An 18,300-nucleotide genomic window follows, 5' to 3' on the forward strand; every position below is an offset into this window, starting at 1 on the left:
CCAACGACCTTTCTTTCTGTTTCCGCCTCAGTCCATACCCAAACTCACCTTCCCTGGTGGATTATTAATTGGTTGTAGTCCTGGACTCATGAATGTTCCTAAGATCAAAGGGACACATACTGCAATGAAAAGCGGCATGTTGGCTTCAGAAGCCATCTTTAGCCAATTAACCAACGAAAATCTCCAATCAAAGACAATAGGTAAGATCATCATATTTTGACTTGTAATTACCTTGAGTTCAATTGAAAACACCAACAGCTTAGTGCTAACTAAATGTGTCTTGAAGGAATTAGTTGGGAATGCAAATACGTCATGAAAAGATATCCATTGTTTGTTTATACTGTTAAATGATTTAAGAAAGAAAGTTTTGTGCAGTTATTCTTAAGTATTGATCCTACTGCTAAAACAAAAATATGCCTCTAATGAGCATCTGAAAAGCTCACGCTTCCTGTGTAAGTAAACAAGAATAGTATATATCTCGTTCCTACAAATATGTTAAAAATTAGTACTTTATTACTCAAAAAAGTGTTACTGAAAGACTGCAGAATCAGAGAGAAAAAAAAATTAAAGGAACAGATTAAATGGAAGCAAAACGGGGTGAAATTTTTCAAGTGTGCTCTTTACTGTTTTGCTAATTGTTAGGATACCTTTTTCCTTCAGTCCTCTTTTTCTGTCTTTCATGTTATAGTCGGCTCAGTTTGAGGCAACATGTATTTCTTTTTATATGTAATGCAAGAACACTTAAATAATCACCTGATCCTGACCGCATTGTAGCAATTTATTTAAGCCTTAGTTGTTCCCTTAAATCTGTTAACAAAGGCTGTACAGAGAGAGAACCCAGTTAGGATTTCAGTTATTCTGGAGATGGTCACGACAGCCAGGTGCCACATAACGGTTACTTTAGAAATCTCTTCTCTGTAGTGGTGGATTCAGCCCTCATGAGCTCTTGTTCAGGTAAAACACGCAATACACCTTGCCACAGAGCATATGCTGAACAATTAACAACTTCAACTACTACAATGAGTAAAATGCTTAGAACCCATCTGAAACAATAAACACTCTTATTGGGCAGTGTGCTGCTCTTGTTTGATTATGGACAGGTTTTATATGCTGTTTCCAGTTTTGTCAAGACAGTAGAATATTACAGCGTGCTTTCTTCTCTGTGCAGAGATGAGCTTTTTTTCAGAGCCTTATGTGAGACAGAAAATATGGACTGAAGCATGGTTTTATGTATAGACAAGGCTTAAAACTTTGTTATTTAGAACATCTGCTCCTGTACAGTAGTAATGGAGAATGGCGAAGAGGAAGCTTTCAGAAAAATTTCATGTGAAGAAACACTCTGGTTGATTCTTAGATTCTACGAGCACATAGCTGTTTTCCCACAGAGATGCCAATACAGCCACCTGGCCGCTTATCTTTAGATTTTGCTGAGGTTTGAGGCCATGTAATGCTGCTTGTGGGTCATTTAATAGAGGCTACAAAGGAGCAGTAGATATCTGCTGATAACTGCCAACAAAGCAGATTTCTTCAAGAGGCTGAAATATGTTGTCTAGTATATACCTTGCTTACTGTTCTGAAATTCTCCTTTTGCTGTCTTCATTGCTAACAATTGCCTTTATTCAGCAATTATTTTTTATTTCAAGGATAGTCTTTATGTACTGTAGGTACCTAACAAGTAATGTACTGCCTTAGGACTTGATGTGCAAGAATACGAAGAGAACCTGAAAAAGTCCTGGGTCTGGAAAGAGCTGTATGCAGTTAGAAACATCCGACCATCCTGCCATAGCATACTTGGTGTGTATGGAGGAATGATTTACACAGGTATATTTTATTGGATACTGAGAGGAAAGGAACCATGGACATTAAAACATCCAGGTAATTTCATTATCTCCTGAAAGAAAATACTAAATATGCATGTCAGTCTTATCTGGTATTAGTTGAAGCTCGAACACATCTAGTCAAGTGGCGAGGCCTTAAAGTGTAGAAAAGAAATCAATGACAAGGCAGCAAAGCAGACTTTGTCGTGTCACCTAGCATATAATGTAAATGAAAACATTAAAACACTCTTTTACTTAGCATAGTTTTTTTGTCTCATAGAAAGGCTAGCTTTTATGGAATACTTCATTCTGATGACAAGGGAAGTTAAAACAGCTTAATTTAATTGTGCTTGAGTAACTGCAAATTACGGTAATTTATACTGAAACTTGTTTATTTAAAATATATTTAGGACCTGATTTTGCTCAGCTCAAGCCAGCCAAAGATTGCACACCTATTGAATACCCAAAGCCTGATGGAAAAATCAGTTTTGATCTCCTGTCATCTGTGGCTTTAAGTGGTACAAACCATGAACATGACCAGCCTGCTCATTTAACTCTCAAAGATGACAGCATCCCTGTGAACAGGAATTTGGCTGTATTTGATGGACCAGAACAAAGATTTTGTCCAGCAGGTAGGTAATAAAAATGAGTCTGAGCTATACCTGAGGAGGAATCCACCTGGCTCACTGCTTGCTTCATTCTATCCCAGTCATCCTAGAAGAGCAGGTCTTAAAATATATTATGCTAGCAGTACTTTCCTGACAAAATAATTAGTAAACGTGGAAGACGGCAGTTGAATCACACTAGTAACAGACTTCCCCCATTATGCTTGCTGATAAGCAGTAGAGCGTACATGCAGGGGGAAACTGCTCGGTGAAGTGATAGCTCTCTTTTGCTCTTCACAGGGGTTTATGAATATATTCCTCTGGAAACAGGAGAAGGATCAAGACTGCAGATAAATGCTCAGAACTGTGTCCACTGCAAAACATGTGATATTAAAGACCCAAGTCAGAACATAAACTGGGTAGTGCCTGAAGGTGGAGGAGGACCAGCTTATAATGGGATGTAAACTGATTGGAAATCTATTCAGTGACTTCTGATCACCAACAAATATTTTTATGCTGCAGTGTAATTAAAGTACAGTACTGACTTGAATATTAAAGAGTTTGCGACTAATGTGCCATTCTGAGTTTTAGGTATGACTGTTGTATGAAATGGAAAGTTGGTGCCTTCTGGTTAAACCCTTGCCTTATTTAAATAGGACTTCTTTACAGGAGTTGTGTGACAGGCAGAAGAAAGTTCTTCTCAGAACTGACAAAGGAACTTGGGATCTTGGATTTATTGCTGAAGTTCAGTGATAACAGGAGCCATATCCAGAATTGTGGGTATGATGGAATAATTTAGTACTTACCCTTAAAAAAAAGTATTTTCTCTCTATCTGGAGTGATTTACTATATGTAATCCCACCTTGCCATAGGGAAAATACGTCGCTCTAGAAGATTGTCACTGCTTTGAAGTATTATATATTTTACATCAAATTTTCAGTTATTTTTTTTCTGATGATAATAAGGAGCCCATCTGTAATACAACCTGTAAAGCGGTTTAAGGAAAAAGTGTAATATTGCACCTTCATTGTATGTCTACCAGTGGTTTTAGTCCTTACAAGAAATCAGGCCTGTGCTAATAAAAACTCTAATAGAAACTGCCTAAATTGTCGTGGTGTGACACCAAACTTCTTAGGAAGCACTGTTATGCTGCAAAAACACAGCCACTACTGATTTACACATTAGAGACACACCTGAATCACATAATACAAGTTATTGCAGCTTAAAAAACAAAAACCACTTCACCTTTGAACAGTTTGTCTTTATTGTTAGACTTTTGTGTTGTAAACACTGAAAACTGCAGTACAGGGCAAATGAAAGAAGCAGCTCCATTTATCCTTTTGCATGAGTTAGTGCATAGATTTAAAAGTTCAGAAAGAAAAATCAAGCAAACATTTTAGCATAAGCTGCCTTCTCTTTCTCCTTTTGGGCTTTTATCTTCTGTTTGATTTTGAGTGTTTCCGTCTGGATAGCTGCTTAAAAAGAAAATCCATGATACAGTTATAGTAATCTCTTTAATTAGATCTAATATGTGAAGACCACATCACACAGCTGCAAATTACCCATGTTATTTTGTTTAACAGAACTGCATTTAATATTCTATTAGATCAGATACTAGCAGTAAAAAGACCTTGTCCCTTACCTTGTTTCACCTGGTGAGGTAACCAGGTAGAGGAGGGTGTAGCCAGCCTAATGTTGGTGCCAACACAGAATTTATTAGCTAAAAGTCTTATCCAATTTGACCAGGAAATTAAGAATGTTAATAAGACTCCTGTGGGGTAGGGAAGTGGCCCAAAAGGCATGCTTTTGACCTACATAAGCAGGTTTCCCAGTGCAGCAGAAGCATCACTGCTGTATAAAAACAGGTTTTCCACCTCAGTGTGCTCTGTGCTCAATGCACCAGCATTTAAACTGTTAGAAGCTGGCATTTTAGGCATCACACTGGTATGATTTCCTGCTAAATCCTACCCTGGTTACTTTGTTCTTTTTTTTTTAAAAATAAAGAATTTATAAAGAAACAGCTTTATTTTACCTTTGTCTTCAGGGGCTATTTCATGAGCCTTTTTAAGATCAGCCTTAAATAAAAGAGAAATATAAATTACTGTTCCGATGAAATGTTTAGATTAAAAAAATAATAATAATAAATATTGTGATCATTACCAATGCCTGATCGAGTTCTTTTATTCCCTGCCATCCTTGAGCCCGTCTGTAGAGAGCTTTAGTATTTGCTGGATCTATTTTAAGAGCCTGTAAATGTAATAAAATTGTCACATTAACATTTCAAATACTTCACAGCCTCCAATCTCCACAAATAGCACAGTTCACACCAGCAGACAATCTCCCCAGTTGGTTTGAGGGTAAGCTGTCAAAACATTAACTGTGTAAAAAGGAATGCTATATTGTAGTACCAGAAGTGGTCTTTTGTGAAGGATGAGGATACATGAGCATAAAATGGCTTCTCTCTCTCACTTTCTCACAAATAGAAAATATAGTGGCTGGGCAAAGCAATTGTTCTACTACTTGATTACTTAAATTATGTTTTCAAAGTACCTCAGTTAATTTGGCTAGCTAGGTGTTTCATTTTCTTGCCTATAGTGTTCTTTATTCTTATTAGAGATAGTTCTACAGTGTGCCTCTTTTTTTGTTAAAGAATATAGTTTCTTAGTGATTACAGGAAATCTCTTTGCATATATGTGTGGCTTTATTAATTTAATTTATTAACTTTAATCCGTTGATTAAGAATTACAGACATCAGACAATGCATCTAGATTTTTTTGAATCACTTTATTGCTGTTCATATAAAGGCAGTATTACTCTGGGCACTCATCCTGTTCTGTCTGCTGTAAAGCCCAGAGCCACTTCTGTATTAAGAATTAGAAAACCAGGTGTCTGTATTGTGTACACAGAGGTAGCGTTCCTTGGTTTTACCTTGACCATTGTGCTTACAGCTATTTTAAAGCAAGGTTTGTTGGAACAGGTTCAGTCGATAATAATTCCTTATTTACACCAAATAATGCATGAATTACAGATTGATAATTTAAAACGTTTTTGGCCTTAGGAAATCATGGAAGTGAAAGTGTATAGTTTCTCATTAACAGTTACCTTGAACTCTACTAGTTAATCTTGGGAAACTGGTGTTCTGGTTAAAACACTTATACACTCTTTAACACTTGCATGTGTTAAAGATGCAAGCTAACTACATTACATAACTCTACTACAGCAATGAAGTTGCCTTTATCTAAGAATTCTGTAATCTTAAGAAGAAGGAAGGTTTGGTTATTGTTGTTGTTGGTTTGGTTTTTTTGTTTGGTTGGTTTGGGGTTTTTTTGTTTAATAATTTCTATCCATAACACTTAAATGCTGTTTCAATTTTTACCATTTTCTGGATGACAGATATCACATTACACAGTTTTTTTTTTTTTTCTTTCCTTTCTTTATCCTCCCGCCTGGACGCCTTCCTGTGTAACCTCACCTAGGTGTTCCTGCCCTGGCAGGGGGATTGGACTAGATAATCTTTCGAGGTCCCTTCCAATCCCTAACATTGTGTGATTCTGTGATTCCATTTGTCCATTCTGAATATAGGTTTATGAAAGTTTTCCATGTGGCAAACCAGCTCACGAAAGACACCTTACAAATAGATTAGCTGGGACAACTGCTTTCAGCATGAAGCCCTAGGAGATGCTGCTCAGGATCTTCTGCTAACAGATAAGAGCATTCTTTATTTCCTTCAAAATTTCAGAGTTTTACTGAATTATTCAAAGTTTCCTCAAATGTACTAAATTTTGTCAGTATGTCTATGTCACTGTTACTTCTTTTTAAAATTTATTATTTTTCAATATTTCCATATTAATTGTTTCCTTCATTCTTTCTACCTATTCACTGGTTTCATTTCACCACTAAGCCTACCTGAAAGGGCTTTAGTTAGAAAAGTCACTTAGGTTATTTAATACAGGACCATCAAATCTAAAAGCAAGTAAAATGCTTTGCTTGTATGAGTCTTCCAGAGAAAAGTACTCCTAGTTCACTGAAGACAGTTTAACTCTTTGTAATATAAAAATTAGGTCTGCTCTTAGTAAACAAAACTGACAATGACAGTGTGTGTTTTTCTGGCAGAAAGCAACAGCTCCCTTTTGTTCATTTCTAATGAGTCACTGCAATTTCAAAATCTTCTTAAAAAGCCATATACTTAGAAGTTAGTAATAACTTCACAATCAGCCTTATACTTTGTTTAGTTTCAAATAATAAGCTTGTCAAAAGACTCTTGAAAAAAGCTTTGTAGTTTCAGTCTCCATTTTCCACACAGGCCAACTGTTAATCAAAATACTAAACATTAAATTTACCTCTGAACAACTTTCAATAGCTCCCTGCCAATCCGACAGCTTTAGTTTACAAGCGGCAATATTTAAAATGCAGGTCAAAGCAACAGTCTTTAACTTTGGTTTGTCTGCCTCCTCTGCCACTGCTTCAGAAGCTTCTACATACCTGCAGAAAAACAGATTTACAAAGAACATGCATTACTGTTGCAACTTCCATTTTGTTCTTAGCTATCGTTCCACAGATAAGTGTGAACTATCCTCTCCAAATTGGTATTTTTAAAGCAGCCTCAATTCCACTATCACAAATACTTATTAAACTAAATATATAAGACCTGTCCTGGCAAAAAAGATGAACTCACTAGTGAATGTTTTGCTCTAACTCTTAATCCTCCACTGTACTAACAGCATTCTTTTTCTTAGAAAAATGCAGTACTCTAGATGGCATGAAACCATTAGAATTTCTCTCAATGACTGTTTATTTTCAGAAAACATGTTCGTCATCAGTGGAACACCACCACTGCACCTTCCACATTCATGGGAAGCTTCATCTCTTCTTCAGTTCCCCCAGTAATATTTTAATTAATTTAGGCATTTATAGCTAAAAGCTGAAGCTAACTTTACTTTGTAGAGGAGGGTGTTTTATGAGCACTAGTAACTCCACCTTCTTTCCACTGTCCTCCTTCATGACTTTTTTCCTGAACTTCAAAACAGACACTGCTTCAGGACTGAGAGACGTCATTTACCACATCTGCGTTTCACAGGCACACTCACAGGCAAACGGTATCTCATTCTTAATTTACAATGTGCTAATACTGTCAGTTTTTTATTTCAAGTGGCAAAGGTCTGTTGCGGATATAAAAATTCTAACTCTTTTAATGGCCTACTTAATAGAACTTCTGTGGTTTTTATTTAAAAAATAAAAATAATGTTTTCCATACATTAGGCATGCCATGATAAATGAAGTCTTTGCAGATCCATTCCCATCTAACTTCAATTTTTGCATGCCCTATCTTTTGAGTGTTGCATGGTTTGTGTACAACTTTGGATGACAGAAATAAGCAATACTTAAAAAGTAAGTTAGCCATAGTCCAAAAGATTTTTCCACTTGTTGGGCATCATGCAAAAGAGGAGAATCAAGAGAGAAAAGGGTAAAAAGCTAAGGAGCGTTACAATACAAAACTGTGTTACGTTCAAAACAAAAAGAATACTGCTATAATATTTATAAATCACACCAAAACATGAAAGATTGCAACCATTCTGGAAACAAAATCAGAGTTTCCAAGTCAGAGAAATCAATAAGAATAATATTCAGGGAGACAAAAGGAAATAATACATTTTTTGACAAAAAAGTGTCAATTCTTGCATTTAAAATAAATTCTTAAAACCTGGTTAAGCAGCAGTAAGACAAGAAACGGAATAGAAGGTTATAATAGTTACTGTTGGTAAAAAGAAAACAACATTGTCAGATGGTCTGGTAGGTGATTTGTACATAAGACATGGGAGATACCCCAATAAGAGCTGTTCTGTTCCTATCAATTCTGGCTAAGTGCTGGCTAAAATACACCATCTTTCTTAAAAGTATTATATTTTAAGATACAGTAAGAAGGCATGTCCACAAAAGTATGATCTATAAAGAAGAGCTGGAATCATCAGATTTGTTTAGCTACTATCCTTTCCATCCACAAAGAAAAAAAGCACTATATAGAAGCTGTCTACTCTGACTGGAAGAGTCTTCATTGGGTGTGCTTAAGAGTGAGCAAGACAACTAATTGTGAGGGATGGCATAATTATACTTAATATTTGCCTAAGAACAGGAAAAGGAAATGGACAGATACAACACAAAGTTCCTTAAAGATCCATTCCAGCCTTTTTTTCTGTATGATTTCTAAAAGGTTTACATATAAATCCTGTTTACTTCGGGATTTCTGTTGGGCTGTGATGGGCTTTTTGAGAGCAGAGGGACATGTTGCATCTTGGGTTAATACCTGTAATTAAAGGATTCATTTTTATGCTTCAGAAAGGCTTCATTTGTTTGAAGCCCAGTCAGCTGAAAAATTCAGCTGAAGCATTAAATATGCCTTGATTTTTTTTTCTCTCATTATTGTTACTGCTAGTTAATCAATGATCTTGTAGAAGGTAGGGATGAAGGTTAGTATAACTTATAAAAATAAGTTTTCAGGAGAAGCTCATATGCATAAAGCAAAAAGCACGAAAAGAATAAAGGAGCAGCATGGACACAAAACCAGAAAGACCATGATTTTGAACTATACATCGAGTCAGGATGATGGTACGGAGCATCAGAAAAAAATAATAATTAATGAGCAGCACACTTGGGAGTACCCTCTCTTGAACTTACCAGTTTCCTAAACCTGCTGTTTTTTTAGAAATCGGAGAACAAGTATCTCTCTCCTTTCCTGTCCATTAACTATTCTATGTACTACTGTGCTTTTCTTCCCAGTTATGCACCAGCACAGCAAGAGTACTAAAAAGAGCATTTAGTCAGTTCTAAACAATACTTCCTGCCTACAGCTCTTACCTAGCAATGAGCAGAAGACCTACTTGAGTAAGTAGCTAAAAATAAGATTCAGAAGGCTCTTTTATTTTAAAAAAAAAAGAGCACAGCAACAGGCACTTTTAAAATGCACATATCATTGCTTGATAGCAGTATTAATTTGAGTTACAGGAGCTACCTGATTGAATGATGATAGCCTTACCGTAAACTTTTACTATACTTTTTAGCTGCCACTGCCCAATTTTGCGATTTGAAGAAAGTATTTCCTATATTCTTTATGTCTTCTGCTATGGCCACAATCTTGTCAACCTAATAGAATAGATGCAAAATATAAAGTATGAACATAATTATGAAATAAGTCTTGATTTACCTAATATTTAACAGTAGGATCCCATGTCCATCCTCTTTCAAAGATTATTATAAAATCTCAGAATAAAAATAGTCCAATTTTAGACAAGTACAAGGTTCAAACCACTTCTGTAAAATTCTCTATTTAACACAATAGTCTGAAAGATGAAATTCCTAATGGGTTTTCTACAGTATAAAGAGTGAGAAAATACCAGACACAACATAGCAGTTCAACTCCCTCCCCTAAATGCTGGTACCCCCACACAAAACTATATATAAAGGTGTTGACCATTATTCATAGAAGACACGTTAACAATCAAAGTATTCAACCAAGACTGCCTTATTCCCGAGAAAATTTTGTCTTCTGTTGCTCAAAATGATTTTAGTCACCCAAACTCTGCCTGCTCTGAAACTAAAAATTGTATCAACATAATTCTCCTTCTCTCAAAACATCTATAGAAGAAGAAAAAGAACAACTGCATGTCTTTATCACATCCATCATATCTATTTCCAGAATGGCATACATTTCAAGTGTTAAGTTACTTTTTCCAGTGGCAATTAACAGTTTATAATTACTGCTGTCTATACCACATTAGTCTTAAGCTCTGTCAGATGTATATATTGCCATTTGTAATACTATCAGTTTACACTTGTACCCTACTAGAATTAATGACCTTGGAAAAATCTGATCACAGCATGAGACCAATGTCACGTTTTCTGTAGTTACTTTATATGAACCATTTTAAAGTTAAAGGAGGGAGGCACCTGCCAGCTTCAGTTCTGAACCACAGCAAATGCTATCCAAAAACATTTTCACAAGTAGAAGTGGTTCACATAGCCAGGTACAAGGAGCTCCTGGTTTCTAGCTGTAAATTTTTTTTACTGTTCAATTTCTAATTCTGTATTTGGAATCGAAACATGCAGTCCCCCTTTCTTTTCCCCTCTCACAAATCACTGTTTGATTTACACAGCTTGTCTATATTTCACTTCCAGGATAAAGTAAAAACTTGGAAGAGAGCAGGTTTCACCAGTCTGCTCCCTAACTCTCAACAGCATGTCTCCCTTCAGTTCAAACAACCTGAAAAGCAAACAGCTACTGGGGATTAAGAATTACCAGCTCTGATGTAGTAAGAATCTTTTAAAAAGCTTGATCCTTTATTATTTCTAGTAAATGAGGCAAAATCTTTTTAAGTGTGGATATTTTAAAAGCTGCATAGAAAAAGTGTGTAGGTATAACAATAAGTTAGTCATCTGCAGGGTGGAGTTCTAGTAATTGCCATTTGTCACTACAGCACAAACAAAAGTAAAAAGAAACAAAGAACAGAAAAAAATTAAGTGTAATAATTTTAAGTTATTGTGGTTCTAGTTATTGGGGAAAAAATCAGCTGCAATTAGCACTGGAAAAAAAAAAAAAAAGATATAGCAATCCCCTCCCACGGCATTCTCTTTCCTAAAATTGAATGTCACCATTTAATCAGGACCTTGATCGATTCTTAAGAAAAAAGGCTTAGTGAACATCATCACAGAGACCATGTGACACAGATTACCTACAAGTCTTGCATTCTGTAAAATAAGTCCTTTGAAAGAAAAATACTTACATCTTTCAAGTCTATATCTGAATCTTCAGGAAAATCTGGATGAGCATCTCCAGACCCATCCTGGGGAACAATTCCCCAATCATCTCCTTCCTTTAGCTCTCCACATTCTGCAATGACGCACAACTGATAAAAAAGGAAGTCTAAGTAGCAGTATTGCTTATTAAGACAATTTAAAAACAACAACAAAAAAAACCCACTTCTGAGTGCTCTTTGAAATTCAGTAAAAATGCTTTTTCAGTGCTTTTTCATCTGTTGTTTGGGTACATTGATTTCAGAAACCCACCACATCATTAGCCTATCACCATCAAAAGGCTATTACTACAAAAAGTGTTGCCTTCAGAGGAGCAGCATTCCAAGAACACCATACTCACGCTGCAAAGAGAGGCTGGAAAAGGAACTGGCAGCAAGCTGAGCTGCAGCAAAACACAAATTATGGAAGTTCTACTACATTAGAGAAATTGGTTCTTTCTCAAACTGCCAAATCTTTTAAAGTTACAGAGGTATTAATTTTTCAAACAACCACAAACTGACATGACCTACACACCAATTGCTTTTCCAGAAATATGATTTCTGACATAAAATTCGTAAGAATAACATATCACTTAGGTAGGGTTGTGAATTACACCTTTTGATTTCGTCGCCCATCCTGTGCTTCTAGCTATGCATTTCCACCTTCACCCAGATAAAAGCCTCCACCCTCACAGCTGTATTGAACAATAAATCAATTGTGTGTGCAGGGGAAATTTATCACAAAAGAACAAAAGCCTCTTAACAAGGACAGTGAAATGGAAATTAACACTGTTAGCAAAAATAACTGGTTAACATTTAATAGTTATAAACATTATACCAACCATTTAGAAGAAATGAATATATATAATATAATGCAAAAATAAATGTCATCCCTAAGTGCTTTGGATTTTGCTTACCTTTGCAGGATTTTCTCCGTTTACTTCAACATTTTCTAATATTTTAACTACACCCATTCCTTTGATCACTTGGCCAAACACCACGTGTTTCCCATCCAGGTGAGAAGTAGGCACCGTTGTAATAAAGAACTGAGAACCATTAGTACCTGGTCCTGCATTTGCCATGCTCAGCAGCCCTGGTTTATCATGCTGCATTGGGGGGAAAAAAAAATCACAACCAACTTATAGAAGATCTGTTGTAAAACCATACATAAGATTCTGTAACGCTATTAACATTTATAGCAAGGATAGTCATAATGACAACCTGGTAAACCAGACAGTCATGTACAGCTGGCAACTAATTTTACCTATCGTGACGGAAGTGGGCAAATGCCCGGCTCTGCATCTTCACTGGCCACCCAGCAGCCTAGCGAGCAGAGCCACATGTGTGACTTGATGCTATAACATCTGTCTGCTTCTTGTGCACTCAGTCCCCTGCACAGCTGCTCAGTTTAGACAGATCAGCCAAGAGGTACATGAAGTTCCTCACTGGATTATTCCAGACCACTAGCCTCAAAAAACAAAGCAGAACACCACCTAAACCAACTTTAATGTTACACTGTCAAGACTGGTATGGTTACTTTTACAAAGGCTAGTCACACAAAGTATGTTGTAGAACTACGTGGGTTAGGGGACTGTGGTCTTTGTTATTTAAAGGTTGGGGGATGGTTTTTAACTCCTTCACTTTCCTAGAGAGACAGTTTTTATTCCATTGGGATTTTTAGCTATCTAAATATTTTGGCTCATGCTACCAGGCCACAAACTAACAAAAATTTATTAAACAGCCCTACATGAGAATATATTGTTTATCTTGTTTCCCATAAGTACTTTTTCCTTCTTGGAAATAAGAATTATCTTGCTCCATCACACAGATTATTTAATTTTCACTTGTACTGCAAAAATGTACTTTTCATATGTGTTGTGAATCTCTTGTTGTTAAACTGGCATGACACGAGTCATTTGTCAGGCATTGGAACAGGCTGCCCAGGGAAGTGGTAGAGTCACCATCCCTGAAGGTGTTTAAAAGATGTGTAGGTGAGATTCTTAGGGACATGGTTTAGTGCCAGTGTTAGGTTAATGGTTGGACTTGATGATCTTGAGGGTCTCTTCCAACCAAGATGATTCTATCATTAAGATATTATTCTCCCCAAATTGATCTGGTTATTAAGTGCAAGGAACTCCGCTTAACGTGAAGTCAGTATGTTACACCAAGACACTGGTACATGTCTGAAGCATGCAAGCTGTGGTATTCCTAAGAAACTTGATATTGTGGGGAGGATAGGAGGAGGAAAAAAAAAAAAAGAGTATGACACCACTGAGGAGACAGAAATAGAAATTGCTGTGAACTAGACCTCAGAGCTCAATGGGAAGTTGATGAGTTTGAGACAACAGTCTGAGACAGCTCTATTTAAGCATCTGATATGTACCTATAGCCTCTACCACTTCAAAGAACCTGCAGTTTTGAAAACTCTTCCCACACAGTGTTTAGATTTCCATGGTGGCAGGGAGAACTCCTTGCCTGAAGTGTTCATCCAGTCATACGGCAAAATGAGTCTGAATGTTTCAACTAACTCTATGATGAATGCTGGAGCTACATTTCCAGCTATTGCTCTGAACTTGGTAATGGACTTTGATGTCTGACTAGTGGAGGATTGACGTATTTTCTTTTCCTAAAACACTGTTTGGAGGCAAGCACAATTGCAGTCAGGTCTTTGTTTCAACCACAGGACAGCGATGTATGTAAGTTTTTTAGTCAGTGTTACTGAGGAGTCATTCATATGCTATCCCATAATAACCCTGTTAATGCCAGTGCTGAGAAGTGTTACACCTACAACAGCGGGTGTCCTGGCTGTTGTAATGGTACTTGAAAAACATGTTATTTGTGCTGTTTCCAGGTAGTACTCCTACCCAGGTTCAAGATGCAATTACTGATAGTTCGAGCACAGGGGATTTTTTCCAGCTACACAGCCCTTTGCATACATCCGAGAACACAGAAGAATGCTCAGAACAATGATTCTGTTTGCCACTTTTCTCTGGAATAGCCAAAAAATGTAAGTCACAGTGTACAGGAAATACTTAAATGTGGAGATCTTCAAACACTATATAAATTGTAGCCCTATGGTACACAGACATGCTATATAGTATGGTGAAAATCAGTCTTCTTCCCTTTCTTGAATACCCATTTTTTAAAAGTATAAAAAGGAACTCAGTCATGTAAAAATACAGACCTTGTAGGCATCAACTGCATTTTGAAGACTATGCCTTTGCAAAAGAAACAGGGAACGACACAGGACGCATCCTGAGAAAACATTAATCTTGGAATAAAGAATGCTAATTCTGAACTTGAAGAAAAATAAAAATCACTGAAACTTCAAAAACTGAATACAATTAGTATTTTCAACAGAGTACCTTATAATGAAAGTTTTCATCTTCAAATTTTTCACCATATATACTTTCTCCGCCTGTGCCATTTTGGTTTGAGAAATCTCCACCCTGGACCATGAACTGCTTAATAACTGTAAAAGAAAATAATTATAAAATATAGCAGCAAGGCAGGAAAGGCATGAAGAAAACCAATCAGAGACGAAGAGCAATCCCTGTCACTAGCACCTGCGCCTAAATAAAACTGAAAACCACCTTATTTATCAAGTCTCCCCTAAGTACTCCTTTTCAGGTAGGTGGACATCACTTGATATTTAATCCTTTACCTGAAATCCGTTTTAAACTACACACAACTCATAGTAAACAAGTTTTACTATTACTAACTTACTAGTAAATTTATAATTTACTATTGTCAATGCATAGTAAAAATATCCAGTCATTAGAAGGTTCAAAAAGTCAAAAACTTACTTTTGGCTGAGTTATTTCTGAAACAAATGCTCCAAAATATTATTTAACATTATTTCAAATACTGATAATGGAGGACTTCCATTACCAGCAGGTAATTAGAGAACTTAAAAGAACTTACTTCTGTGGAAAGGACATCCTTTATAATGGAGAGGCTTTCCAGTGGTAGGCCCTGTTCCTTTCTCCCCTGTACATAATGCACGGAAATTTTCAGCAGTTTTAGGTACAACGTCAGCAAATAATTCAAAGACAATGCGCCCAACTGAAATGACAAAGAGAGAGTGAGACATATTTTTAAGTCCTGTCCTTTGCATGGTGATGTGTTGAGCATTACGGGGCAAAGGAAATGAATGTTTCAGACTTGACTATATTTATTTAGATTACTATTAAATTTACATTTTGGGTTTGTTCCATGGCAGTCACTGGCAGAGTTACATTAGGGTTTTAGCAAGGTTATTACCAACAATGAATTCCACTATCAAGAATAATTTACAGGGAATAAGGACAGATTCCGCCAAAAAACTACCAAAAATACCAAATGCATTTTCTGCCAAAAAAATGTGTGTGGGAAATCACACATACATATATTAAAGTCAAATTATGTATTTTAACATGCATACTTATTTTACGTCTCCTTTAACGTATACATGTAGCTTGTTCAAGCAAAAATAGCTACAATAAAAAGACTGTTTTGTGGAGACTATGTGATCTAAAAACTTATGTCAAACATGTATGCCAACGTTATTCCTTATTTTCTTAAATCCCAGTTTTACTAAGACACCATAATACCTAACATGCATATGAATAATGGCTATTTACAGTTATGGATGCTACAAGCAATTGTTTAAAAATGTACATGTTTTAACTAAAGGAAGTGAAAGCTAAGTAGCTAACAGATCCTGTAATAGTCGATAAATGGATTCGGTGTCAAATTCTCATCTTTTCACAAAGTGGCTTCTCAGAGAGCTATTTCTCACTCCTAACAGCTGCCACCAGTTGCTGCTGCTGTTTTCTCATCAGCCTCACAGTCAATTAGTTATCATATCTTCACTCCACCGGAAACTAAATGTAAATACATTAATTCTAATTAATACAGGAATGAAAACAAATTAGACAACCGAAAGTCAATAAAAGACAAATCATCTTACAGACTTTCTTATTATTGAGTAGCAGAATGAGTAAATGAGAGGCAATATCCTAACAAAAAGGCAGCATCTATCCTCACCCGTGCAAATTTTGAAAACCTACGCTTTCGAATATCACCCTAGCTTCCATGTTGTTGTTTTGTTGTTTCCACTTGGACCGTTCGCCCAGATTTCCGCATGACCTCTGCCAACACCAGCCATGCCAAGAGAACGACCGATCCCAAGAGAATGACTGATTCCAAGAGCATGACTGATGCCAAGAGAACGACTGGGACCGCGGGTCTGCCTGAGCGTTCTCCCGCACAGCCCACACGGCCCGGCACCCGGCGCGCCCCAGGCCAGCAGCAGCCAGGTGAGGCCCGGCACGCTGTGGCACGGCCCCAGGACATGGCGGGGGCGAGGGGACACGGCCTGAAGGCGGGAATCCCGGCCTGACAGCAGCGTGAGGGTTGCTCTGAGGCAGGCCGAGCTCGGCAGGCTGACAGCACGTGTCAGTGGGTGTGTAGGTGCGGGCCGCGGCCATAGGTACCCCGGGGACCTACAGGGTGCGGGGCAGCGAGCCAGCCTGCTACACTTGGCTGGGCGAGGCTGTCCAGGGATGGCGTCGCGGGGCGTCACTGATGGCGCTGTATGTGCCCGCTCTCCTGCATCACCGTCGGGTACCCCCCTCAGCTGGGAAGGGAGGGGGATGCCGATGCAGCCATGTTGCCTTTCCCTCTGTTTCCCTCGGGCCTGTTCATTGCGGCAGGGAAACCCCAGCGGAGCTCGCAGGGCCCCGCGGGGAGGCCGTCTGCCGCCCCGCAGGAGGCCCGTTCGCGCCGGGGCCATGTTTCTCCCCCTCCCCGGCACCGCGTGTGTGTGCCCGCAGCACGCCACCGCAGCCTCGGGGTCCCTCTCCGTCGAGAACGTTCGGCCCCGCGGCCCGGCTGGGGCATGAGCCGCCCCGCTCCCGCCCGCTCCCCGGCCCCGGCCCGGGCTCCGCGCGTTCAGCACAGAGGGGGCCCCGGCCCCGGCCCCCCCGGCCCCACCACGCGGGTCTCGCCCGGGCCCCCGCCGCTCCCTTCCCGCCCCCTCCCCACCTCTCTCGCCCCCGATGTCCACATCGAAGAAGGCGCGGGGGTTGGAGGGCTTGCTGGGCCGGGCGACAGGGGACGGATGCGACATATCGCAGCTGCCCGCTGCCGCGGTGGCTCCGCCTTGCTCGGCCGGCCGCGATTCCGGCCGCCGCGGGGTCGGGGCCGCTTCCCGCTCCTCCCACCGGCGGGGCCGGGCGGCTGGCGGAGAGCGCCGCGGCCACCGGGGGGGACAGAAGCCTGGCCCCCAGCTAATGGCGGGAGGCTGAGGGAGCGCGGCCGGGCGGGGCGCCGCGGGCGGCAGCGCGGCGGGCGCGGGTGTGTGGCGGGCGGCTCCGGGCGCCCCCGGCACGGCCTCGCACCGCTCGCCGAGGCGCCGGGCGGGAAGGCGCCGGGTGGCGGCGCAGCGCGGGTGGCGCACGGCGGAGCCAGGGCCCCGCAGGTGGCTGCGGGAAAGGGCTGCCTCGGCCTCCCGCCTCCGAGAGGCCTTTAAACACTCGGAGGTAATCTGCGAGGAAAAAATGTTTCTTTCTTGACAGTCTGCACACACACAGAAGGCCTGGAAAGGCACGTAAGGAGAGGGGTTTTTGATTATGCCTGCGTTTATATTTTATGAGAGAAATGCAGGCTTTGTGAAAAGCTGTGACCCACGGAAAAATGGGCAAGTTGTCAAAGTGACTGTCACCATATAAATGCTTAGAAACACTGAATAACTCCAGTCTTTTTAAGGTCTGAAAAGGAAATGTGTTTCTTCCCAAAGTGTGACTATCACGATAATTGCTCTGAGGCAAACAGTCTCTTTCAGCCACTTGTGTTGATCAAGGGATGTGAAAACCATCAACAAACTTGGTTGTTGGGGCTCCTCAAGGTGCGGAATTCCCAAGCACATGAATGGCCAGCCTGGCCACATCCTGTGCTCACGGGTATCCTGAAGGCGAGGGGTGTGTTGAGGCAAAAGCCGAAGGGGCAGAAGGGTGCTGGGCTCTTGCAAACTTAAAGTCCTTTTGGGAATGCTGCTGATCAAAATGATCCTCTCTGTTCCTTGAACTTCTCTAATCCATCCTAAAAACCTCT

At 39.5% G+C, this 18,300-nt stretch overlaps 2 protein-coding genes across 2 annotated transcripts in view; one reads left to right on the forward strand and one right to left on the reverse strand.

Annotated features, from left to right (window-relative positions):
* ETFDH (electron transfer flavoprotein dehydrogenase) overlaps positions 1 to 4,581 on the forward strand; it is an 18,358-nt gene extending 13,777 nt beyond the window's left edge. The window contains exons 10-13 of the mRNA XM_065633343.1: positions 32 to 200; positions 1,693 to 1,875; positions 2,228 to 2,449; positions 2,723 to 4,581. Of these exons, the coding sequence (XP_065489415.1) occupies positions 32 to 200; positions 1,693 to 1,875; positions 2,228 to 2,449; positions 2,723 to 2,886 (738 nt within the window). The 3' untranslated portion in view covers positions 2,887 to 4,581. The remainder of the gene's footprint in view (positions 1 to 31; positions 201 to 1,692; positions 1,876 to 2,227; positions 2,450 to 2,722) is intronic.
* Positions 3,663 to 17,418, reverse strand: PPID (peptidylprolyl isomerase D). The gene is made up of 10 exons (XM_065633344.1): positions 17,233 to 17,418; positions 15,130 to 15,270; positions 14,571 to 14,677; positions 12,123 to 12,311; positions 11,197 to 11,319; positions 9,453 to 9,559; positions 6,763 to 6,904; positions 4,583 to 4,669; positions 4,455 to 4,497; positions 3,663 to 3,894 (listed from the first exon to the last, which is right to left on the reverse strand). Exons 1-10 carry the CDS (start codon positions 17,315 to 17,317, stop codon positions 3,806 to 3,808), a joined length of 1,113 nt encoding a protein of 370 aa, XP_065489416.1. The 5' UTR covers positions 17,318 to 17,418; the 3' UTR covers positions 3,663 to 3,805.
* Between the last annotated feature and the right edge of the window lie 882 nt (positions 17,419 to 18,300).

Source organism: Caloenas nicobarica, chromosome 4 (genome assembly GCF_036013445.1).
Source record: "Caloenas nicobarica isolate bCalNic1 chromosome 4, bCalNic1.hap1, whole genome shotgun sequence".
NCBI lineage: Eukaryota > Metazoa > Chordata > Aves > Columbiformes > Columbidae > Caloenas > Caloenas nicobarica.